This window comes from Cervus elaphus, chromosome 5, assembly GCF_910594005.1.
Source record: "Cervus elaphus chromosome 5, mCerEla1.1, whole genome shotgun sequence".
Lineage (NCBI taxonomy): Eukaryota > Metazoa > Chordata > Mammalia > Artiodactyla > Cervidae > Cervus > Cervus elaphus.
This window is the reverse complement of record NC_057819.1, coordinates 84772847-84799212: the sequence shown is the minus strand read 5'-3', so window position 1 is coordinate 84799212 and position 26366 is coordinate 84772847. Positions and strand designations below refer to the sequence as shown.

General features: G+C 41.5%; 1 protein-coding gene across 8 annotated transcripts in view; it reads left to right on the top strand.

Moving 5' to 3' along the window:
• The window catches only part of BCAS3 (BCAS3 microtubule associated cell migration factor), a 579738-nt gene that overhangs the window by 403689 nt on the left and 149683 nt on the right, over positions 1 to 26366 (top strand). Inside the window, exon 24 of one of the 8 annotated variants that reach the window (XM_043902896.1) lies at positions 14294 to 15213. The exons of the other annotated variants lie outside the window; for them this stretch is intronic. Within the exon in view, the coding sequence (XP_043758831.1) occupies positions 14294 to 14355 (62 nt within the window). The 3' untranslated portion in view covers positions 14356 to 15213. Of the gene's footprint in view, positions 1 to 14293; positions 15214 to 26366 lie in introns of those variants that run through there. 8 annotated transcript variants of the gene reach the window in all.

Sequence of the window (26366 nt, the reverse complement as noted above, 5' to 3'; positions counted from 1 at the left end):
ATGCTAGGGAAGATAATAATTGTGGTGTTGGCCCACTCCCAGAACTTTATCCAAGGGATAGGGTTCGTTTTTGTAATTTGATTTACTTTATAATACATCGTTATTGCACATCTAATATATCCAACAGAATAACGAATACCATTTTCCCCGAGTTCATCTTAAGGTTGCATACCATGAGACAAAGTATTATTTTTATAACCTGTTGATGTTACAGGAGGCAAAGGTGGAGAGTATAGGACGTTCAGACCCTTCCAGAGTGACACAGTGAAATGAAAGGCACCACAATGATGATGAAAAATTTGTCCTCATTATCTAAAAATGGGCAGCCTCCTTCTTAATAATGGAAAGTTCTGCTGACGCCAGATTGAATGGCAAACAGCATTTTCCTACTCTCCAGCCTTCCATTTGCTTAAGAGAAAGCTTACATAATGAATGCATTTTTTTTTTTTAGGTATAGGATGAGCTCATGATATTGGAAATCATAAAGAGACATAAATTAGGGTCTTTTGCCAAAATTGAGACATTGTCTTAGAGAATGTGCTGGTCTGAGACAGAAGCTAAATAACGTGTTTTCTTTCTTGGAATGATCAAACTGAAAGAAACATTTTAGCTTTGCTCACAGAATGTCATGTCTAGAAGGAACTTCAGTGAGCCTCTCAGATACCTCTTCTCGTCTTACTGCCAGTGTAGTAGAGACCACGGTTGGAGGATGGCGGGGACCCCTCAGCAGGTATGCACTTCCCAGCTGCATTATACAGAAGACCCTATCCTGAGAAGAATAGTGCTAAGCCAAGCTGGATAAAGACCTGCAGAAGACTTGAATTATCAGCTCTGTTGAGCCCAGATTTACCCAGATCTGCTGTGTAATTGTACTTACTTCCCACTTGACTCTGGCTCTGCAGTATCAAAGCAAGTGTCACTCAAGCATCAACATTTTATTAGATATTTTGACAGTTTCTAGATTGTTTTACTCAGATATTTCCTTGGAGAAGTAATAAATGTGTGTGTTGGATGTGTTAGGAGTATGTTAGGAGTCTGTCTTCTCTGTCTTTGTCATTCTAGATTTTAAGCATTTTGAGGGCAAGAGAGAATAAAAGAATAAAACTGGGTTTTCTTCATGGTTTTATCCACTGAGTCTTAGACGTGAAAGTGCCCAGTAGGTGTTTGCTGATATGAAAGTAAATAAAGGGTGGGAAATGCTAATGTACAAACCATTCAGTCATTTAAATGTTTTCTTCTAAAATATCTGTAGCCATTTTGTGCTAAAAGTTTTTTTGGGAGGGAGGCACTATTTATTACCTTAGTTTCTATAGTAGATCAGTCATGTTTTGCAGGATAGTGAGTATGGAAAAGGTGTTTTTGACAAATTATCATTGTATTCCTGTCCCTTTGGTTCCATTAACCTGGCCACTTTTTTTCGTTTCTGTGCACTTTTGATTTGATTTGAATACACTGTTTGTCTCGAGCATTTTCTTAGCATTTATCTACAAACATTAAGTACAAAAGCAAGACAGAGGTGTGCTCTGAATTTAAGAACTAGTGGCTTAATTTCCTGACTCTGAGAGTCTAAATGTTTCCTTAGATTGATGCAGATTAGTTTAACTTAATTGGAAGTTTGAAAGGTGCATGTTTCTAAAGCTTTTAAGATAATGATACTTTGAAATCACTGATTCTTCCCTGATGACTAATGTCTTTAATATATGTTTACAAGGTCCAAAGACTTTTAATGTATTTTACCATACGCTGATGACTAATAATATATAATTGAAACAAACATTTTCTCTATCTTTTAATTCTTAGTGAAAAAAAGTGTTCGGTAGAGGCTGTCCTTCCTGAATTTAGTTAATGCAGTTCTGCATCTTATTTTTATGTTTCTTAAAACTTTTCCTATCCATAATACATTGTGGACTTGCTAGAGTATAGCCCGCCAGGCTCCTCTGTTAGTGGAATTTCCCAGGCAAGAATCCTGGAGTGGGTTGCCATGCCCTTTTCCAGTGGGTTGCCATTTTCCCTCTCCAAGGGATCTTCCTGACCCAGGGATCGAACTCACCTCTCCTACATCGGCAGGCAGATTCTTTACCACTGAGCCTCCAGGGAAGCCCACAATCACATAATATATATGTGTATTGGTATTCTATTGTATAATACATGTGCAACCAGCCAGTCTTACTCTATCCACGCTGCCACAGCTACAACCACTTTCTATCAAATATTAGAGCAAACAGGGAGGAAGCCAGTGTGTGGTGTTACATTAATGATAGTATATTGACTGCATTTTTCCTCTCTTAGTTTAAAGGTGAATGCTAGCTATCACAACCAAATTTAGGTTGCAGTTAGCACCATTGTTTAGATGTCTATGTGATTCAGTGTGGTTATCTAATCACATATATTTTTCCTTCTAATTTGTAGTCTGACTGCGCCATATCAAAGGTTTAGGACAATGATGAACAAGGTAAAAGAAGTACTTTCAGGGTAGACAAATACTGATTTTAAACAGCGAAAAGAGAGGGTAAAGCTCCTTTCTCCAACCGAGGCAGGTTGGTTTTGAATGGATCCCTATGATCTTTGTAAAGGGTATTCATGCCAGTAATCTTGTCCTAAGCATTAGATTCTATCTCTATGGCTTTTCAAACAGCTCTGTAAAGTTAGTTCCCTAAACGTACCTGAAAACATCTTTCTAGACTTCCCACCTTACTTCAGGGCCCTAGGGTCATAACCTCTTAACCTTACAGGTTATAGGTCTCTTGCTTTTTGATCTTTCTTGGTTCCTTGGTTTTTGGCTACTTCCTCCACAACATTCAAGCCTTGTTATATAAGGAAATTGGAAACACCAATTTTGGATGAGATAAGAGTTACCCTCTCTTCCAGAATAATGCAGAAGGATGATTTTAAGTAGAAACATACTTGGGCAAAAAACTTAACAAAACTAACTACAGCATCCTGTCTAAGCCAGTTTGAACTCGAGCCCCTTCATTTCTTGTCATCCAGAAAAACAAAAAACAACAACTTAGAATTGACTGTTGACTTAGTACATAAAGTTTTCATTTAGGTCACAACGCAGCTTGCAGGAGACATCAGGGGGATTCAAAGAGTTTTGAGTGACTAAAAAGTAGATTAATGAAAGCAGCTGGTTAACTTATTATTCTTGCCCTACTGGGCTTCCCAGGTGGCTCAGTGGTAAAGAATCCGCTTACTAATGCAGGAGATGCAGGTTCGATTCGTGGGTAGGAAAGATCCCCTGGAGGAGGAAATGGCAACCCACCCCAGTATTCTTGCCTGGAGAATCCCATGGACCGAGGAGCCTGGCGGGCTGCAGTCCACGGGGTCTCAGAGTCGGCCACGACTGAGCTTGAGCACGAGTGACAGGTGACTTGTCAGTTTGCTGTTTGAGAATAGTAATAACCAGCGTCAATACGGCACTTCCTATTGACAAAGCATGGTCACATTGATCATTTTATAGCCATACCGATTTAGTGAGAGAGAGAGAGAGATTGTCTTCATTTCACAGTGAAGGAACTTGAGCTTCAGGAAAGGTCCTTGACTTGCCCAAGGCCAGGGAGAAAATACATGGCAGAGCTGGCGTGCAGGGTGAACCTCCCGGATCACCATTCTTTGTGGCCAACCCCCCATCCCTATTGGAGAGGCTTTAGGAGTGGAGCAAATTTCTGTTGATTCTCAGCTTGGGTGGTGGTAAGATATCTCCAGGTGTTTGGCCGCCCAGCTGGCTCTCTCATTTTGTTAATACGTTTTTATTATAATCTTGTTTTTGCTTCAGCCTGCATTTGGGTTTTATTTCTTTGCCACACCCATACTGCCAGGTACGATGAGACCAAATTTTTATTTCTCCAAATGAAGAAGCTTCTCTGAGCCTTATAATTGAGTACCGAAACTCCAAATAGAATTGGAAAATGCAGTTTTTTGATGGGATGCGTCTCTCCACCACTGCCTGAGCTCAGTAATATCTCCATTAGTAAGAAAGGAGAGGACGGGGAGGGGAAGGGAAGAGAGGATGGGAGAAGAAGGAAGGATGGACAGAAGGGAAGGAGGAAGAAAGAAACCCTCACGTAGGATTCTGAAGCCAAGTTAGAAGCTCTGAGTCATTTTTAACAGGGCAAATGTTTGTCTTTGATCCTTAGAAAGTATCCTTCACCCACATACAGTGCAAAAGCGGTAAAAAATGGTAAAAAAAAAAACAAAAAAAATTATAGATCATTATTCACTTGTCTTTCAGTCCCATTAAAATGATGAGATCTTGCTTTTAAAAATCAGTAAGCTCTATTGTAGCTTAAACCTGAAATCAAACAGTGACAGCAATATTTCTTCTCAAAGGCAGACTACCTGACATGGGCAAGTACCTTCTAGTAGCAAAATCAGAACCAGGAGGCTTATTAATGATAAGCGTATCTTTAACCCGTACTAATCACCTACTTGTCTATCTCACAATAGCACTGAAGTGTGTGTGTGTGTTTTCTGAATTTATTTTTATTTTATCTGTCTTGCCAGCTGAATAAGGGGGCAAAGAATGTAATGTGGAAACCATCCATTGCCACTGGAGACAGAATCCAAGAGGAATTCCTCAAGCTGAGAACATGAGCTGTGAACAACATGTTTAAATAGCTACATATCCAAAGTTTGAGTCAAGGCCATTTATTTGGGGGTGGGGGGACACTCTTTTCTTTGAGGCTTAAAGGAGTCCTTTTGACTCAGAGTATAACAGATGTGGTGCGGGAGGAGGTGGGAGACTAGAGGCCTATGGAGTTTGCACAAGTTCCAGTTGATGGTGAGAGAGAGTGGTGCGGCTCCATGTATGTGACTTATGGTCCATGTGCAATCCAAAAAAGCCAGGGACTTTTAAAGGCTTTTCTGTATACACCAATGAAATGAGGGGAGAGCTAGGGGGAAGGAAGCTAACATTTTCAGTATTTTTTATGTGTTGGATGCCATTCCAAGTACGTTCAGGAGTATCACATTTAGCTCTATCAACACATTTAGTACATAGTGATTTTTACCGCCATTTTGCAGAGGAGGAAACGGATGAAATGACTGGCCCAGCCCAACAGAGCTGTCAAGGTTAAGGGCAGGATTTGATCCCAGAGCTGGCTCCAAAGCCTATACTTTTCCCAGTTGCCTGGAAACATTATTCAAAGCGTTCACTAGCCCTCTCAAGCAAGAGTTTACTCTCCTTCTGATATTCCTTGTTTTTCTGCCCTAGGCTATCTGGGCTAATCACTCCATTAGTTAGAATAAGAATACATTGGGCCGAAAATCTTGTTTGATCTCTGAATGGGCCAAATGAATTTTTTTACAAAGCAAAGCTGAGGATTATATAGCATCACCATTGGCCTGCCATTGCGACAAAAGTGTGAGAGATGAGCTAAGAGTGTGCCTGACTCAGTGCCAACCCAGAAAAACAGCTCAAAAGCGCATGTCCTGTTGCTCTCACAGGGTCTGTTTAAAAGGAGTAAAAGTAATGCGTCAGTAGTAGAAATAAACAGCCTGCATAACTTATACCAAGTCAGTAGTTTTTCAACAGTAAAGCTGACTCTAATGTATCTGTCTTGTTTCAATTTAGGTAATCAAGGTACCCAATTTTCTCTTAAGCAGTTTATATTTATAGCATCAACATCATGATGAAGATTTTTTTCATCCTCTATTGTGAATCAGGGTTCATATTAAATTATGTGTAGCTGCTGGAGAAGTTTGCTAATGCCTGTGCTTTTTACCTCTTTTTTCAAAAGGAAATATTTTGGTGCCTCCAAAAGAGGTGTGTGTGTGTGTGTTTGTTTACAATTTCAAGACTTCTTCTTTTTTTTTTTTTTTTTCAAATTGTTTTTCAGATGGAAGCACTGCACCTTACTTTGTCCATCTTTGGTCTCTGTTGGTGGTGATCAGGGGTACCCACTTTTTGTCTGTCCCACCTTCTTTTCACAGCTCAGTGGGTAAAGAATCCACCCGCAGTGCAGGAGACCCGGTTCGATTCCTGGCTCAGGAAGATCTGCTGGGGAAGGGATGGGCTACCCACCCCTGTGTTCTCGGGCTTCCTTGGTGGCTCGGCTGGTAAAGAATCTGCCTGCAGTGTGGGAGACCTGGGTTCAGTCCCTGGGTTGGGAAGATCCCCTGGAATAGGAAACGTTTACCCACTCCAGTATTCTGGCCTGGAGAATTCCATGGACTACAGTCCACGGGGTCACAAAGAATCAGACACAACTGAGCGACTTTCACTTTCACCTTCCTTTCATTCAGTGTTTGAAAATTAAACATTTTCATCTATACTTTTCACTTTAAGAATTTTTAAAAACCATTAATAATTATCCTTCCTTTATTCCATAGTTTAAGTGCATAGTAACAGTCTCTGTGTGGGCAGATAGACTTTGGTGTAGAGAAAGAATAGGCAGTCTTCAAAAAGTCATTTTTGGAGAGTAAAGATGAATGAAGAGAACTAAATGTCAATCCAGCCAAAAACAACTTTCTGCCCAGAGTAGTTGAGAGGAGTCCTCCAGACTGTATGTTCCCTTCTCTTTCTCCCTTCATTACTATTCTTATTTTATTTTTGTCTTCCTGACTTCTGGGGGACAATGGGGCACAAAAGAGACAGTTTATGAAGGACTTAACAGTTTCCACATTTTCATCTGTGTAAAATCAGGGAAAGAATAATTAACAGATGTATCACAGAAGAGTTAGGGAGACTAGTGATCAAAAAGGGGCTTGAAAAGAGATTTCGAAATCCATGGAAACTTCCAGCTACATATTTTGCCTCCTGTTCATCTTTGTAAGCTTTTTTTTTCTTCCCCCAGGTTGAGTGTGATTCTTTTTTCCCAGCTGGAGCTTCCAGCTTTGTCCCTAGGACCGAAGACTCCATCAGTATCACTTTGTTTTCAGTGTACCAGGGATCCTCACCTTGGCACTCAATAGGGGGTAGTCAGCAGTGCCCTTGGGCCCGAGCTAATTAATCGCGGAGCCCTCCAAGCTCTGAAGCGACACGAGGGGAAAGGGTTGAGGATGGAACTGGAGAGATCATGCAAAATGGGGTTCAAGCTGTGAAGCCATGCCGGGCCCCTTCTTTCACAGCTGGGGTTTTGGCTTCGAGTCCCTCGGCTTGTTCAGCATGGTGACCCTGGCTCCTTGTGATTTACTAACTGTTTTACAAACATTTCCTCACTCTGGGAGGTTTGATACACTCTTCATCCTCCTCAGCTCACCAGAGTCACTCAGTGTCTGAGCCAAACCTGACTTTGTTTACAGCTTTTCCGGAAATTTTCACAGAGGGGGGGAAGAAAAACCCCTCCCTCCTCTTCCAGTGTTTTATTTTTAAGTCAACACTTTCCCCAAGTTTATTTGTGCTAAATCAAGCTCTCCTACAAGGTATTGCTCTATATTCAAATGGGAATTGCTGCACTTCTATAAATAGAAGGAAGGTCATGTGAACGAGTTCAGAAAAATCTAAATATCACATTTTACTGGACCTTTACATTTAGTTCACTATTTTTTGAGAAGAATATTCCATGTTTGGATTTGTCTTTTTTTCCCACATTCATATTAGACGGACCATTATGTGAAACACTGAATTTGGGAAACACTGAGTGGAATCTTTTTTAAACGAAAATACCCATGTTAAAAATAACAAAAATTGTTGTTGCTTCGTCACTGTAACTTTCTTTAAAACAGTTTATAGCCCTTACATTAAGTATTTCTGGAATATAATTACCTTTGAAACATAGTTCCAGGGCTTTTTTTTTTTTAAATCTGATTCCTCTTGTATTATTCAGTCTTGACATTGGCTGAGAATGAAACAAATGCCTGGGAACTTATTAAATATCAGGCATAATTGGAAGAAAAAGAGTAATAGGATAAAAAATTAAGAAGTCCAGCTCTATCTGAAATCAAAGGCTAACTTCTGATTCACACTAAGAAGAAGTAGCAATTTCTGACAAATATGCAGTGGATTTCTCCCACTCTGTTCACTTTTCCAGTCCACTGTTAAAATGAAGAGAGTTTTAAGACTCTCTTATTATTTAAAAAAAAAAAAAAACAGTGATTTTCTTTGGAACTTTCCTGTCTGGGAAATACAAGAAGTGAGATTTTTCTCCTTTCTACCTGTCCAAAAAGGTTGAAAGTGAAAGGGAGTAGGGGTGGAGGGGAAGACAAGGTATCATTTCTTTCCTCCTTTTCTGTCTTCTAGAGGTAGAGCAGGCAATGTATCCTAAGTGGGATACAGTCAGAGAGACCACTTTCCTGATAAAATGTGTTTCAGGAAGGAAAAATTGTTTTACTTCAACAAATCCAGCTGGACTTCCTGGTGGGCCTCCCGCCTTGTCAACATCAATAATAGCATGTATCTGTTGACCAACAGAAGAGCACCAGAGTGAGGTATTTCCATTTCTACGTATGTCTAAGTCTACAGGAAAGATAGCTGTTGAGAGCTAGTGTGGAGGAAATGGCAAACAAGCACCATAGGTGATCCTGGGTGACATTCAGGAACTGTTGCAGACTTCCAATGCTCGAGACAGTCTCCTCAGCCATAATGTCATTGACCTTGACATGCTCAGAACAAATTGGTCTTTGTGATTGCTACCACATGCTGTCCAGCTTGCTAACCCCACTATTGGTCTAGAGTGAAGAGGGCAGGAGAAAGGACTGCTCATCAGAGAATGTGCTTCTTTTGTATTCTCTAGACTCTGGTTCAGCCGGCTTTTCCCACTCGGCTCAGTCTGAAAATGGCTAATTTAAAGAGGCCTAAGTGGTGGCTCAGGGGTAGAGAATCCGCCTGCAGTGTAGGATACCCGGCTTCGGTCCCTTGGTCAGTAAGATCCCCTGGAGAAGGGAATGGCAACCCACTCCAGTATTTTTGCCTGAAAAGTCCTGAGGACAGAGGAGCCTGGTGGGTTACAGTCAATGTGGTTGCAAAGAATCAGAGGCAACTTAGCGACTAAACAACAAAGCTTTGTAGGGCCTGTGGAATGGACCTAGTTTTACGCAAGTTCTTAATAAATGAATAGTCTTGGTATTCTTAGGGTGTGAAACTATGTCAAGAGCAGCATTTAAGGCAGACGTGATCAGAAAAACAGCCTTTGTGGTCAGTTAGGAAGAGAATTTTTGCCCCAAAGCCCTTTATGCTATCTGTACCCGTCCGATCAGTAGAATCTGAGCTTTTAAAGGAAAAGCAATTACCTGTGTCTCTTTTCCCACCTAATGAGCCAACTGAGACTAGCATATTCCTGCATCACACTTCTCCTTTGCTTCTATAAGTTTTTCGTGTATCTGAGGAACATAGATTTTAGCCCAAGTTTTAGAGGACTGTTTCTAGCACTCTAGTTATAGACATTTAATAAATGTTGCATGAATGAGTGACTCTTGCATGATTCAGAATGTGTGGGCTAAGTCATAATCTTGGCAAAAGCCTTACCTAGTTCAATCATCACCTTTGAAAAAGGAATTTAAACCATGCCTTTGATTTTTAGCTTCAGACTGATGCATTAGCTTTTGTAATGCTGTCACCTTGACACATACACTGGAGTGACTGCACGTTGGAACAACCAGGGAGCTGGGGGCCTCCTCAGGCCTTCTTGGGGCATCGTATGCACAACCGTTGTGTATTCCCGAGTCAGAGCTGTCTAGATAATTCTTGAGTTCTGGGAATAACTTTTTTTTTTTTTACAATAAGTAAGGCATATTTTATCTTGCTTTGTGTGTGTGTGTACATATATATATACATATATATATATATAATTTACAATTTATGCTAGTTTTTTTGTGACACTGTGAGTAACTATAGTATTAACTAAAACTACTTTTTTATGTTAGAAAATTATGAGGTGGTTTTCCCCTCTGAATATAACAATTTTTACATTGAATCAATCTAGGTCTTTTTTTTTTTTTTTTTTTTAGTTTGAAGAATTCAATATCAGTTCAGTTCAGTTCAGTCGCTCAGTCGTGTCCAACTCTTTGTGGCCCCATGAACCGCAGCACGCCAGGCCTCCCTGTCCATCACCAACTCCTGGAGTCCACCCAAACCCACGTCCGTTGAGTTGGTGATGCCATCCAACCATCTCATCTTCTGTCGTTCCCTTCTCCTCCTGCCTAGCATCGGGGTCTTTTCCAGTCAGTCAGCTCTTCGCATCAGGTGGCCAAAGTATTGGGAGTTTCAGCTTCAGCATCAGTCCTTCCAATGAACACCCAGGACTGATCTCCTTTAGGATGGACTGGTTGGATCTCCTTGCAGTCCAAGGGACTCTCAAGAGTCTTCTCCAACACCACAGTTCAAAAGCATCAATTCTTCAGTGCTCAGCTTTCTTTATAGTCCAACTCTCATATCCCTACATGACCACTGAGAAAACCATAGCCTTGACTAGACAGACCTTTGTTGACAAAGTGATGTCTCTGCTTTTTAATATTCTGTCTAGGTTGGTCATAACTTTCCTTCCAAGGAGTAAGTGTCTTAATTTCATGGCTACAGTCACCATCTGCAGTAATTTTGGAGCCCAGAAAAATAAAGTCAGCCACTGTTTCCACTGTTTCCCCATCTATTTGCCATGAAGTGACGGGACTGGATGCCATGATCTTAGTTTTCTGAATGTTGAGCTTTAAGCCAACTTTTTCACTCCACTCTTTCACTTTCATCAAGAGGCCTTTAGTTCTTCACTTTCTGCCATAAGGGTGGTGTCATCTGCATATCTGAAGTTATTGATATTTCTCCCTGCAATCTTGATTCCAGCTTGTGCTTCCTCCAGCCCAACGTTTTTCATGATGTACTCTGCAAAGAATTTGAATAAGCAGGGTGACAATATACAGCCTCGACTAATTTTGTTTTGAAGGAATAGAGGTATTAGGGGAACAACTGATATGTAAGCTACAAAGGAGTGTGTTTTTCAAGTCTCTTTTTTATTTGAAGACATAGAATTAATATTTGTTCTTAGACCTTTTGTAGGTTTCATGCACATAAACTCTGGTATAGTGCCAAAAATAGCAGATATCTCTTTTTATTTTTTAATTATTTTATTTTATTTTATTTTTTTAATTGAAATGTAGATTTACAGTGTTGTGTTTGTTTCAGGGGTATCACGAAGTGATTCAGTAATATGGTGTGTGTATTCTTTTTCAGATCCTCTTCCATTATAGGTTATTATAAGATATTGAGTATAGTTCCCTGTGTTATACAGTAGGTCCTCGTTAATATTATACATAGTAGTATGTATCTTTCACAGTATGTATCTGTTAATCCCAAACTCCTAATTTGTCCCTCCCCACCCACTTTTCTCTTTGGTAACCCCAAATTTGTTTTTTATGTCTGTGAATCTGTTTCTGTTTTAGAAATAAATTCATTTGTATCATTTTTTTTTAATTCCACATATAAGTGATACCGTCTGATATTTGTCTTTGTCTGACTTACTTCACTTTGTATGACTCTAGGTCCATCCATGTTGCTGCAGATGGCATTATTTCATTCTTCTTTATGGCTGAGTAGTATTCCGTTGTGTATACACGTTACATCTTTTGTGTCCACTCATCTGTCAGTGGAGCAGGGATGTTTCTTAAACTTTTATCTGCGATATGCATGAAAGCATAGAAATTCAGATTTTCTTCCCTGTTCTCATACTACTCTATCTGCTGCTCTCCAATTGGTGTTTTACTCCCACCAATTTCTAACAGATACTGTCTCCCTGTCAGTATATATTGCACTTGTAGATTTGCCTTATTCTTTTATTTTCTGTATATTAATAAGGATGGAAACTGTTTCCCAAGGCAGATGTGTGTTAATTCACTTAATCCTCACTATAACTTTAGGATATAAGTATTAATAGATGAAGAAACTGATTTAAAGAACATTAAACTTGTGCCCAAGGTAACAAAGATAGTAAAAGCTGAAGCCAGGGACTTCCCTGGTGGTCCAGTGGCTAAGATTCTGCATTGTCAGTGCCAGGAGCCCAGATTCGATCCCTGGTCAGGGAACTGGAGAAGTTTGCATGCCACAACTGAAGATCCTGATTGCCACAACCCAGATTGAAGAAGATCCCACATGCCACAACTAAGACCCAGCACAGCCAAATAAATGAATAAGTTTTTAAAAAATAAGACTAGATTCAAATGAAGGTATTCTGACTCCTTGGCCTCTGCTCCAGTTCCTTGAGCTCTTTCCAGTAGCATTCTGCTGTGTGGAGATGTTATAATCTATTTAACTGCCTCTCTATAGCAGTTGGTTAAAAACATTTGCTTCTGCAAGCAAAACTACACTGAACATCTTGGTACATATTTCCTTGTGTACTGAGTAACATCTTAAAAGCATGGATGTAACTGCCCTCTCCAACCGCTCCTACCCCATGCAATCCCTTTGTTGCTCCAAAATCCAGGAGAGGAGCTCTGCCCTGTCCCAGAGCTCAAAGAAAGTCAGCTGGCAAAGGGTCCATTTTCCAGAGTTTTCCTGGAGCTGTGAGAATTAAGCTGAGACAGAAATAATGCATATACGTATTTGTGTCTTGGCCTCGCTGGTGGCTCAGACAGTAAAGAATCCACCTGCAATATGGGAAGACCTGGGTTTGATCCCTGGATTAGGAAGATCCCCTGCACAGCAGCCCCCTCCAGTATTCTTGCTTGGAGAATCCCCATGGACAGAAGAGCCTGGTGGTCTCCAACCCGTAGGGTCATAAAAAGTCGGACATGACTGAATGACTAAGGACATATTTGTATCTTGTTTGGTGAAAGTGGTGGTGAGGAATAGTAGTTTTGGTTTTGCTGAAATTGTATTAGTAACATGGTTAAACACATTGGCTTTGTAAAACTCTCTGTAGGATTCTTGCACTTAAGTGGAATCAGAGAAAGAAAAATACTGTTGGTATTATTAATCTCCCTTTTATGTAAGAACATGGATGGAGAAAAAAATCTTGGGAATTAATATTGATCACCTCTTTAAGTTATCTTTGAAGGGTATAGTAATGATAATAAGGAGGGCTATTTTAAAAATCTTTAAAAAATATATCTAATGACATATACAGAAACTTATAGAGACTGGGACATTTAGGATCTTGAGTTCAAAGAAATGCCTTTCTGAATCTAGGGTAAAAATAACCTGTTTTCACCTACAGTTTTTACCTCTTACCTAGTTTATCTTAATAAGTAATTCTTATTTTAGAAAATGACCTGTAAAAATGTATTGACTTCAACTTATTATTTCAAAATCTAAATTCAAAATGGGAGGTTTCATGAGCTCTCAGGCTTTCCAGAAGCTGGTAGCTTCCTGTTCCACTCCCCTGCACTTGGTATTTGACTTACTGTATTGCCTATTTACATATATTTGACTTTTCACTGCATTTCATTTCTTCTGAAGTTGAGCTGTCATCTTCCAGGAACAAGAGACTCTTCCTCCTGATGCAGTGCTAACATCTTGCTAATGCTCTGACTCAGCCTGACTTGAAATCCATAGTTTCGTTTTCTGACATTGCGTGTAGGCATCCTTAGTCCCTTCAGTCGTGTCTGACTCTTTGTGGCCGCATGGACTGCAGCCCGCCAGGCTCCTCTGTCCACGGGGTTCTCCAGGCAAGAATACTGAAGCAGGTTGCCATGCCCTCCTGCAGGGGATCTTCCCAACCCAGGGATCAAACACAGGTGTCTTACATTTCCTGCACTGGCAGGCAGCTTCTTTACCACTAGCCACAACATTATTAATGATTAATATTGAAGTCTTGAATTTAAAAGAAATGTGATAATAAGTTTCATGAGAGAGCTGAGATAGTAAGTTTTGTGAAAAGTTCCTCGGTTTAGGACATTTCTCATCCTCGGCATGAATTTAGCTTGAATCTCACTAGCCCAGCTTCACATGAGAAAGTTCTGAAAAGCGGAGGGGGGAGAAACACAGCATCTGGTCATCCTGACTGTGAATATCAGAGCCTCCTCTTTTATACATCTGTTAGGTCCAGGCTTCTGGGAAGAAAATAGGTATCCATATTGTTGATGTGCCCTCAGAGGGCCTCAGACACATTTTGTTCCCAAACAGAATTAGAAGGAAAGAGTCTGCTTAGCTGTCTTTTCCTGTTTAAAATACAGCTGCCCCTGAAGCAGAGCCGCACTCAGCTCACCAGTCTCTGCGAACTTGTGGTGCGAGTGTGTGATGTAAGTGGTGTGGAGTGGTTTTGTTGCTAAGGGAAATGCGCTAAAAAAGGAAGCGGGGGGTACCGTATCTCTTGTATGGCGGGGATCCTTTGGGTATTTAACATACAGTTTCCAAAGAGGACACTCAGAATTATACCTCTGGTTCAAAATTGCTTAAATGTTGAAACATATGGTCTCGTGTTCCATTCGTTAGGAAACAACCAGCTGTTCTCAGCCTGCGAAATCCAAGTAAACATCCACTGTGTGGAAGAGTGAATCTGAAGTGGTTCAGTAAAAACATGAAAGCTGTTTTTGCTGCAGAAGAAGATGGGGGGAAAAAAGAAGGGCCACCCCGAAACAACAGCTAGTAAAAAAAAGAAAGAAAAGAAATCCTGTCCTGATAACAGGTTTTGCCGGGCTTGCTTGCAGTGGACTATGGAACAGGAAAGACTTTGGCGACATTTCAATGAAAGAAAGGTTCAGAGCGATCCTTGTTGTCTCCTGATGGTGGAAAATTGTGCGACTGTGTCTCAATGCCAGTGATTATTTTAATAAAATGCAGTTATCTGAATAATTAATTTATTTGACTACTCCACTGTGTCCTCCATTCACAGAGGCCAAAATGTCAAAGATCTAGTAGATTGGGAGAATAGGAAAATTCTCATTATAGAGGCGAAGGGAGGGGGGAGAGGATGAAATACTTGGAATTTCAGCGCCGTGGTTTCTATTTATCCGAAATGTCAAGGGCAGTGTAAAATGTATTTTTAAAATGTGTTTCTGTATGGTTTGTGCCCATTCTTGGCATGGCTGTGGCTCTACAGAGGCCATTGTTCTTTGAAGAGTATGAGGGGGTGTCTTTGTCCAAAGTGACAAAAAGAAGACTTGGAAGACTGGGCTTCCTTTGTTCCTGTGCGGTGCTGTAAAATTTGGTTTGAAATTAGGACCTCAGGGAAGGACCTTCAATAGAGAGCTTTCATTTCCTGCCAGCATTTTAATCACTCTGGGGTTTAAAGTGGATGGCCGGCCAGCATAATGGCCCTATGTTTAATAGAACAGCTCGTATCTTGAAGGGCCAGTTAAGGGATCTGTCACCCACCCAAATATTCGTCTTTTCTGTTTCCTGTCCATTTACGAAGATCACCCACCCTTTTAGGTGGCCGCCCTGGACCATTTTGTAGGAGAGCTGCTGCCGCTGCTTTTTAAAGAGACTGAACAGAAAGCCAGTTGAATGTGGTCCAGTCTTCACCCTCTACAGGAAAGGTCTGAGGAGTGCTCTAATTAGACACAGAATCCATCAGATCTGGGAGCCGATCCCATCAGTTGCAGAGAGAAAGTGTCAGGGTTCACAAAAGGATAGAATATGAAGAAGTTTAAAATCGAGCCAGATCTCATCAAGAATATTGGCACCTGCTGGTTTGATATGTGACTGCCACATCACCTCCATGGAAGTTAATGTCATCCCATCAGGTGGAGGATTCACAAGGGATTTGTTCCTGTTGTGTAATAAGGAAGTTTGTAGCTTTTGGGATGGAGTGGCTTTTTAACTCCTGAAAGCTCCCTATAGAGCCATTTAGAGATTTACCTTTATAGTCTATAAGATGATATCCAGAACTCCTAAAGGAGTGAATATTGGAGTTAAGTCCTGAAAGATGGGGTCAGCATTAAGAAGCAAGTGTTCTGGGGTTTCCCTGGTGGTCCAGTGGTTAAGACTTTGCCTTCCAATGCTGGAGGCCAGGGAGCCAAGATCCCCACATGCCTCGCAGCAAAAAGAACAAAACAGAAAACAGCAATGTTGTAACAGATTTTAAAAAGACTTTAAAAATGATCCACATCAAAAGTGGTTTTTTTTGAAAAGCAAGCATTCTGAATTTCTTACCTAATTCGTACCTGGTGGCCAGGAAGAATATTGGTGAAAGGCTCATATTCACTAAGTTCTCATCTAGGACCTATCGCTGAAATTGCTCTGTGACCAAGTGCTAAGCATCAGATCCTCACGATGTGGTAAGCGTACTAGTAAACTACTCAGCAGAGACAATTTCGGGGGCAGCTATTAAATAGGATCACAAAGTGGTTCCCTAACTCAGAATTAAAACAGACATGAATGGAGAGCGAAAGGAAGGGACTTTTTCAGCTACTAACACGCTCTCCCATCTCAGGGAGTCAGGAATCCTGCAAAAGAAACAGGAAATCTACTCTCCACGGGCGTTTGCTTCTTTGCAGGTAGGGATAGGTTATAGTGGGGAAATGAAGGCATGTGTAAGCCTCCTTCAGCAACAGCTGAAAGCATCCTGTCTCTAGTCTGTCCCAGGCCAAGCTGGACCCACACCCCTAGAGATGGTGGAAGTGAGCCAGAGTCCTAGCTGCCCACAGCCTTCTCTGAGCCAGGGTCTTGGCCCTGGGTGGAAAAAAGGATCAAAAAAAACCTGGGGTGAGAGTGAAGCGTAGTCTTACTTCTTCAGAAGAAATGGAATGACATTAACATTCTCTGCCTTCCCCCTTCACAATTGCTAGAACCGGCCCCTCTTCCCTTTTCCCCTCTGTCATCTGTAATCATTGCCTGGTTAGTTCATACGATAGCCCAGTTGGCCACCAAGTGACTTTGCTTCTTTATTGACCATACTTGTGACCCGAAAGACTTTCCAAACAAGAAGGTAAACATCCAGCAATTCTCCTGTCCCTTTGAGAGCCATCCTCTCCCTGGTCCCTTCTGACCTCTTCTGTCATGTCTCTAGCCACAGATTTCTTAGCTGCCTGGTTTGATCCCTTTTGAATTGTCTTCCCTTGGATGAGCAGCTGTTTGAAAGGTGATTTAAAGTGAGTGTTGCTCCATGTAAGAGCTATTGGCTGAAAAGAGCGCTATCTCGAAGCAGCGGAGGTGTCTGCATAAGGCAGGCAGGCTCTCCTGAGGTTGGTATTCCAGATGTGCATTGATCTAGGAGGAATTATGCATCATTAGACTCAGGATCTTTTCCTTGCATCCAGGTCATTTCTCCAACGACAACAGCAAAAAGCTTCTGACATTTCAGCCAGGGAGCCATCACTGTACTTACACCAGGAAATGTTCCTACACAGGAAATGTTTCAACTCAACCACTCAAACAGCTCTTCTGAAGGTCTAGGGTCTGTTTCTTGGGTAAAATTTTTCAGGCATAGATGTGGAGGGAAAGCTGCCCACCAGAGCAGGGCCTTCGCATAAAGTTAGGATCATCAAAGATCTGACTATAATCCTCTTCATTCACTGTAGCAGTTTGTGTGGGTGTATCCACCATGTGGGAACCTCATTTCATTGAAGAATCTGAATATTTTGTAAGGATGTGAAGACTTGCAAACAATCTTTTCTGTAAGGCCGTGAGAGGAACAAAGCAGCTAATGTTAGAAAGAACTGGTACCCTATTGTTTTCTGCCATTTGTAAAACTCAATAGGAATATTCTAGACTTGACAGATTTATATCCTCAACTTGTTGCTCCTTAAAGAGTATACATATCCTGTTTACAAAAAGCCTACCTGTGAAAGAGGTCTGTTCCATTGGAAGGATATCCTCTTTTGGAGCTCAACTAGTCTAAAAATAAGATGATATATGTACTGGGCTGTGCTTAGTCACTCAGTCGTGTCCGACTCTTTGCAACCCCATGGACTGTACCCACCAGGCCCCTCTGCCCATGGAATTCTCCAGACAAGAATACTGGAGTGGGTTGCCATTCCCTTCTCCAGGGGATCTTCCCAACCCAGGGATCGAACACAGGTCTTCTGCAATGCAGGCAGATTCTTTGCCATCTGAGCCACCTGGGAAGCCCATGCAAGTCAATGGATTTAGCCAAGATAGCTTTATATTCGCGTTGCTTTAGGCAGATACTGCTGTTGCTGCTGCTGCTAAATCACGTCAGTCGTGTCCAACTCTGTGCGACCCCATAGACAGCAGCCCACCAGGCTCCCCCGTCCCTGGGATTCTCCAGGCAGGAACACTGGAGGGGGTTGCCATTTCCTTCTCCAGTGCTTGAAAGTGAAAAGTGAAAGTGAAGTCGCTCAGTCGTGTCCGACTCTTAGCGACCCCATGGACTGCAGCCTACCAGGCTCCTCCATCCATGGGATTTTCCAGGCAAGAGTACTGGAGTGGGTTGCCATTTCCTCCTCCATTAGGCAGATACTACTCCAACCTTAATTGTAACCAAGGCGATTATTAGGCTCACTGGTGTTAGTTTCCAATTTCCATTTTTCAGCCTCTCTTAGAAATCACACTAGAAAATGAAGTGGCCTTTGTGGAGGTCCCATTTTGGAGCCGTGACGTTGGTTAGCATTGTTCCTATGGACTTCCTTTGCAAATTTGCCTGTATCTGTATGTTTTTCTGGTCCTTTCCTCCAAAAGCCTTTCCTGAGAGTTCTTCCCTTATTTAGTTAATACCTCCTTTATTATTCTGTGTGCAGTTGCGCTAATGTTTTAGACTTGAATCCCTGTCAGACAGTTAACTTCTCTGAGGCAGGATCTGTGCCGCACTTTTTCTGTGTTCCTCAGAATTTAGCCAACTGTTCAGTGCCTTGGAAAGTGTTAGTTTCCTTCCTTTGTTTAATTCTTATCCATAAATTTTTCATAGGACAAAAGTTAGGCATCATGGGAATTTAAAGCAAAAATCATACAATAACCAAGTGGAAAGGGTTGAGTGAGGCCTTCTGGCGGCCAAATGCCTTCTTAAGTGAAAGGCAGGAGAATGATTGTCCAGAGTGGTGGTTTGATTTTTTTTTTAATGCGGCTCTCTCTCTTTTAAACATTTTATTTATTTTATTTTTGGCCGTGCTGCGAGGTCTTTTCTCTAGCTGTGGCGAGCGGGGGCCCCTCTCTGGTTGTGGTGTGCAGGCTTCTCATTGCCATGGTTTCTCTTGTGGAGCACGGGCTCCAGGACGCACAAGGCTTCAGTAATTGTGGCTCCTGGGCCCTAAAGCACAAGCTTAATAGTTGCGACGCGCAAGCCTACTCACTTCACAGCATGTGGGATCTTCTCAGATCAGGGATCGAACTTGTGTCTCCTGCCTTGGCAGGTAGCTTCTTCACTACCGAGCCACCGGGGAAGCCCGGTTGCTTGAGTTCAAGTGGGGCCGGAGATACTAACTAACCTCACAGGAGGACTCAGTAGGGCTGGTTTCAAAGAATCACATTCCAACTAAAGGCATATTTTGATGGAACTACTTGGGATTAACAGTGACTTTCCTGGAAACTACTGAAAGATAACTATTCAAAAGGGCAGTCTCTGGCTATGAATGAATGTACCATACAGATGCTGACAAGTATTTAGCAATAACAAGTCTGTTGTTGGTTTCATCTCAGAAAATTTGCCACTTGCAAGGTTAATGTGCAGCCTTACCCTATAAATGCAACCTATGTTTCTCTTACATCCATTAGATAAAATATGAGGAACTAATCAGTATCTCTCTTTTGATAGCAGGAGCAGATAAGCAGGAAATGTAACTAAGCAGGATTAATTTCACATATTGTCTATTATGATTTTCCTTAATCTATTTCTTGGCTTGGTCTAATATTTTTCAGCTCAGGGAGCTAGCTTCTTGAGAATAAAAGACAAGGATATATTTCACTGATGTCTAATTTTTTTAACTCTTTTGAGAGGGAAACAAATGTCTCTTGAAACCCATCAGTTAGAGAAAATATTTCAGGCATCAAAGTACCAGAGAAAAGAACTTGCTTAGCTGATTCTTCTTTCTCTGGATGGAGAATCTGGTGGTCCTGGTTTTTATTTATCTCTAGCACTACCTAGGTCTCTTTTCTCCTAACACTTTACCGTTCTCTATTTCAGTTTAGTATTTTATGAAAGACCTAAACTAGAGACATGCAGACACTTGAATATGTCTCCCAACTTGCATTGCTCCCTTGCATAGAGTGGAAATCAGTGTCCATTATGCTGCAGACTCTAGAATACAGAGGAGTATATTTGACATATTTTTAAAGTTCCTTAATCTCAAAGTAAATTGTGATTATTTACAAGAAGTGTGAAAGATTAACATTAGTCTCTCCCAGTTTCTCTTTCTTTCATATTCACCTCCTTCATTTGCTCACTGCCCCCAGTTCAAGACATCCAGGCTTCATTAGGTATGGACACCAGCAGCTCTTACGCAGTGATTCTCAACCTTGGCTGCACATTAGAATTCTTTGGGAACCTTTTAAAAACTCCCTCTTTCCAGACCGCACTCAGAGCAGTTGAGAATGAAGCACAGACATTAGTACTTTTTAAACTACCTAGATGATTCCAATGTAGAGCCAAATTTGAGAACCTGTTTTTTTTTTTTTTTTTTTAACATTTATTGATTTACTTATCTGGCTACTTTGGGTCTTAGTTGGGACATTGAGGATCTTCACCGCATCATGTGGGATCTTTCGTTGAGGTGCACGGGACTCTCTAGTTGTGGCGTGCAGACTCAATTGTTGCAGGCTGCAGAACACTCGGGCTTCGGTGGTCGTGGCACGCAGCCTCTCTCGTTGTGGCACGCGGGCTCTAGAGTCTGTGAACTCAGTAGTTGCAGCACACAGGCTTAGTTGCTCCATGGCTTGTGGGTTCTTAGTCCCCAGAGCAGGGATCAAACCCAAGTACCCTGCATTACAGGTGGATTCTTAACCCCTGGACCACTAGGGAAGTCCCAGAAAACCTCTGTTTTGGTTGAATCTCTTGCTTTTACCAGTGTAATATATAAGTCCATTTTTCTAAATTATGAAAATATATATTTATGTTGGTTCTCCTAGCAATAGTTCTCTTATATTTCAGAACGTTTTGCTGAGTATCTTGCTGATTGTGTATTTTATTCCATACTAATCTCTCAGCCATTTCCCTCCCTGTGGAGGTATAGCATCATTTCAGATTAGGCAGCTGATGTGAACTGTCTATTCGCATTTCCTACAAATTAAATAAGTGAGGAGAGAAATTCCTAGTGTATCATGGGATGTCCAGAAATTGAGCTTAGTGGATTTAGAGTGATGTCAATATGTGTTTAAATACAACAGACGATACTCCTATTGGGATTTCTGTCACTCTTTTGTCTGATTTGCCTTAACTCAGGTTTACAGAGTATTGAGGGAGAAGCTATTTTCTTCTAGAATTCATCCTACCCTCAACAGAAGTTTAAAGTAAAACACCAAAAACCTAACTGTTCAAAATGAAGAAACCAAATTAAAACACAGATAGGATTTAGCCTATGTCATAATGTCGGTAAAGAATCTGCCTGCAATGCAGGAGACCTAGGTTCGATCCCTGGGTTGGGAAGATTCCCTTGGAGAAAGGAATGGCAACCCACTCCAGTATTCTTGCCTGGAGAATTCCATGGACAGAAGAGCCTAGCAGGCTACAGTCCATGGACTTGCAAAGAGTCGGACGCCACTGAGCGGTTAATACTTTCTTTCTATTTTACGGCATCTATGAACTAGGCAATTCAGTAAATACTTGTTGGTTTTATATGAAGATAATTCTCACATAATAGAGAAGGATATTAAAAGAATATACATATGTATAACTGAGTCACTTTGCTGTATTGCAGAAATTAACACAATATTGTAAATCCACTATACTTCAATAAAAAATTTTTTTAAAGATAATTTTCAAACACATTCTTCTAAGATAGCAGAATTGAACGTGCACTTGTTAACAGTGAGTTTGGGTACACTTGTGCAGGTTTTCCTTTATCTAAATATCAAGTCCTCAATCTGCATAGCTGTTTGTCTACCACGGAGAGTTTAAAGTTAGTGCTAGTTTTAAACTGTCCTCTGCCTTTTGTGAACCCACTCCAACATTCTTGCCTGGAGAATCTCACGGACAGAGGAGCCTGGTGGGCTGCAGTCCAGTGGGTTGCAAAGAGTCGGACACCACCGAAGCGACTTCATATGCACGCGTGCACGCTGCCTTTTGTGATAGTGAAAAATCTGGATTCCTGAAAAGAATAGATTCTTTTCCCACCTGGATGATCTCCAGTCCTTACAATGGTTTGGAAGTATTTGGTGAGGATATTGTGACGGGGAATCATTGTGGCTTAGTTTGGCTTGCCTTAGAAATGTAAATTATAGGAAATCTTTCCTGACAAAGATAAACAGGAACTGAGAGCAGAAACACACGCCACTGCACGCCCCACGCCCCGCCCCCCCCCCACCCCCACCCACCCACCCCCCCCCCCCCCGCCGCCATGGTTATTTGGAGCAATTGAAGGAATGGTCAAATAAATGAAGGGCATATTCCCAGGACTTAGACACCCTCCAGAATCCCTCTTATCTCATGTTAGGTTTTACAGATCTGGTATCATCAGGCAGATTCCTCTCACTCGATTTGCTTGAGAAATCTTTTTCTTGATCATGTAGTGACTCATACTTGCTTTGCTGAAACTCCTGGAAGCCTTATTTTCTCCCTTCCTCAAAATGGTTTTTAAAAACTGTCTAATGCCAGGCACAAAATAAACTATGCAAGTAAAGTGTCAGACTTCCTCAGAGTAATCTGGTTACTGAATTTATGGCTCTGAGATGCCTTTGTGTTTTGAATGAACAGTTATAATTGGCCACTGATGATTTAGGTAGACTAGTGACTGCCAGAAATCTTGAAATTAGCAGACCTTTTCCAAGTAGGTCTTTACTTAATATTGCTTTGCTTCTAGCCTGGTTGGGCTTTCATGGTCTCCAGTCAACTTGAATAAGGAGAACTAAGAAGGTTAAAAGAAGAAATGCTAAGTGTTGGGTCATGAGAAGTTGAATTGAGTGCTTTATCTCTTGTTCTTCGTGGAGCTGGCTGCACTGGCTTTCTCAGTCTGGAGTCCTCTTCTACCTTCTGTCCTCTAGGGTCTGTCCTTTGGGGCTAAAGAAGAGGACCCTAAGACTAGCATGCTCTTGGCTTCAGGTAAATTTCCTGGAAACATGTTGCTGGCCGTCTCAGGACCCTGCGTGTGAAAGTGCAGTGGGTAACTGTGACTACATTGTAATCACGTGGTGATGCCCCCGCCCTCACAGAGAAGTCAGGGCTGAGTTGGCACGGTTGTCTGCGTGAACAACTGTGGATCAAACAGCCTGATGTTTGTTATTAGGCAAGAAAGACATCCAGCTGGTGGGCTGAGCATCCTCATTCCAGACTGCTGTTCGTTCTGTGAGGAAATAGCCACTTATTCACTTCCTATCCCATCACACAACTTTTCAAGCCTCGATTTACTGTGAGGACTCAACCTGGCTAACCATAGGTCCCAGTCTCCCCAGATCCTGCTTGCACATATCAGTTTATTTATCAGTGGTGCTCACCGTTTCACCCTTAAAAGTGCACTGGTATGGATGACAGCCACTCTGTTTATCACCCTATGTTGGCCAAAAGAAAGAGCCACCAAAGGGAATGATACCAGGGTGTGTGCTTCTAAAACAGAGGGATTCATCTCTATAACCTGCTGTTATCAACTCAGATCCAAAACAGATAGCTTCTTCTTGATGTTTGCTGACAAGGAAGGGTGCTCTGGAATTAGGATTCTGGTCTCTGTAACTAATACTGTTGTAGGAAATCAGAAGCAGGGCAGTGAAGTATGAAATGCAGCAGATTCTGTAGCCTTTTCGATACAACTGGACTCTTCTCATGAGGAACAAACATGGATGGATGTTGATACAGCAAGTTGTCTTTTGAACATACTAAGACCTCTGAGAAAGGAACCTCATCCAGAAATCCCATGTCTTAACTGGTGCCCAGGGGTGCCCGGGAAAGGACCATTCATTCCAGTAATTCCTTTCTGGGCAAATTTCCTAGGGAGTGTTGTAAGTTCAGTAGTTGTGCGTAGGTTCAGGACTTTGGGGCCAGATCTGGACACAAAGGTCTTTTTTTTTCTCCCCAGGGTGGTCCACTAGCTTGGTCTCTATGTGCCCACATGGTGTGCTGCCCGCTGAGGGAGTTTATGAAATTTTGATGTAGAAATTAGGTTGTTGCTTATCTTGTACCTTCTTGCTCATAGTATTGACAGTACCATTGAATTGCTCGAGGCAGATAGCATCTCAGAGATCGCTGTGCTATTTCAGCTCTCTGCTGCTGACAACATCAGAAGTGTTTTAACAGGGTTTTAATGGGCAGCCTCTGAAGCTCCTTGGAGGGTTGCAAATAGCTGCCGTGAGAAACCCTCTCTGCTGCTCTGGGCTGACATGCCCTCTTTTCTCGTCCAGCTGCTGCATGTTCAGATGGCCGCCTTCCTGGTGACAAGCACTTCTTATTTGGGCTGAGCCGTAAGAGGACTTGAATTCCAGAGATGAGATTGTGTAATATAAAAAAGGAAAGGTCTCCTAAGGACGTTTTCTTCCCATCCTGTTGGGGGCAGGAAAAACAAGACGGGTTATGGGGGTTAGGCCGAGAGAGGGGGTCTAACCAGGAATAAGTCTGCCATTCCCAGAACCTTTCAGAGAAAAGTCCTGGTGTGTCGTTAAAACTAAAGTGTTCTCATTTGATGGAGTCATAAGGATCTCTTTGGAGAATGCCATGCCCAGAGCCCCTGTTTTCTAGCTTTCTCACATTTTAGAGTTTTATTTCACAGCTGACAGGCACACCAGAGAAGAAAACACCTTTCCACACATGAAGACAATTTTTGACTATTTCATAATACTCGGATTTTTATGAAATACGTCTCCAGGGTAAAACAGAGTGAATTAATACAGTTTCAACTTGGCTTCCATTACTTGATCTTTGAAAATTAAAAAAAGTGAAAGTTCCATTACTTGATCTTTAGATGCAACAAAGTGACTGAATTCCCAACTAGTGACTTAAAACCTCAAATCGTAGGATGAAAGGGGATGGAAATCCACCTCTCCTAGAATTCTCTTAACTAAGACAATGAGGTGAAAAATGATATGACTTTGACCTCCTAGCTGTGGCACCAAAGATGGTCCTTGATTATCTGTGCCCGAGGTCAACAGGGCACCCAAAAGGGAACTGGTGATAAAAATGGAAGAAAAATATGATGGCTGGAATAATAAACTTTTTAGTGAAATGCAAGAACTCAGTCTTATCAGGAAGGCACACATCCTACCCCTACCCCACCTCCCACCCCTGAGGAAAATGTCTGTGTTTCATTTAAAAAGTGTGGTTCGTAGTAGAATCTCAGTGTTTGGAAGTGTCAGTGCAGACATCAGCAGCTTTGGTTGTCTCTCTCCATCAATTTCCCTTCTGAGGGAGTAGAAACAATAGCTTGCCTGGCTCTTTTTAAAGAAGATCTAAGAATACTTCCTTCTGATGTCAGAGAGAGACTGCTTTTACTTCAGGCTCTACCTGCTGAGAATTGGTTTTTATCATTATCACCCTCTGCAGATTTTTCAGGCTGCCTGCGAAGAATCTCCTATCAGACACTTAAGGCCATTTCACAGCCTTCTCTTTCCAAACCAGATTGATAGTACTAGGCTGTCATCTGTCCCTCAGAGATTTAAGATTCTTAACTTCTTGTCACCAGCAGAGGCATGACTTTAGCTATTAAGGGATAAATTTGATTATCAAGGTTGGAAGGAAAAAAAAAAAGAAGTGCACCTCTGGGACACATTCAGAAATGGATTCTTGGGAAGGCCCAAGCCTGTTTTGCTTTCTTACAGCTAGCTACCTTTCCTGAAGCTGCTGTTAGCTATGCTACTATTGGGACTGTTACTCCAACTAAGATCATAAAAATGGCTTTATTACATGTGCCTGTGTTTGGGGTCTTCAGCAAGGCACTGAATAAAGAAAACTGCAGGAGGCTATGTAATATAAAGGGAAAACCACAAGAATATGGCCTATGGGAGAATGTAATGGTGAAGAGTATAAATTCTAGAGTCAGGGAAAAGCTAATCACAACACTAACCAACAGTGGGTCTACCTCCCTCTGCCTCTGCTTCCTCATTTGTAAAATAAAAATTATAATGAGAATTGTAACCTACTCATATTGTTGGGGATTAAATAAGAAAATATACAATTATAGCACAGTGCCTGGCACACAGTTGCAAGTGTTTGGTTAACAGGGATTGACATTACCATTTCTGTTAAGAATACACATGCCCAGTACTCAATAAATGTATGTATAATCCCTGCACACGTTCAAAGTGACTAGTTTAGGGAATTTATTAGTGGTCGTAATATAGTACAAGCAGATATAGATACAAGTGTAGGATATAGAATGGCAGAAGGAATCAGTTAACCAAGATATGAAAGAGTGGTGAGGAGCTGTAAATAAATGATAAAAATATTCAGTATAAACCTTTGAGAGAAAGAGCATCCCTAAACTTGTCAAGCTCCAGATTTCAGTTTTGAGAATCTATATTCTCTTTGACAGTCTTA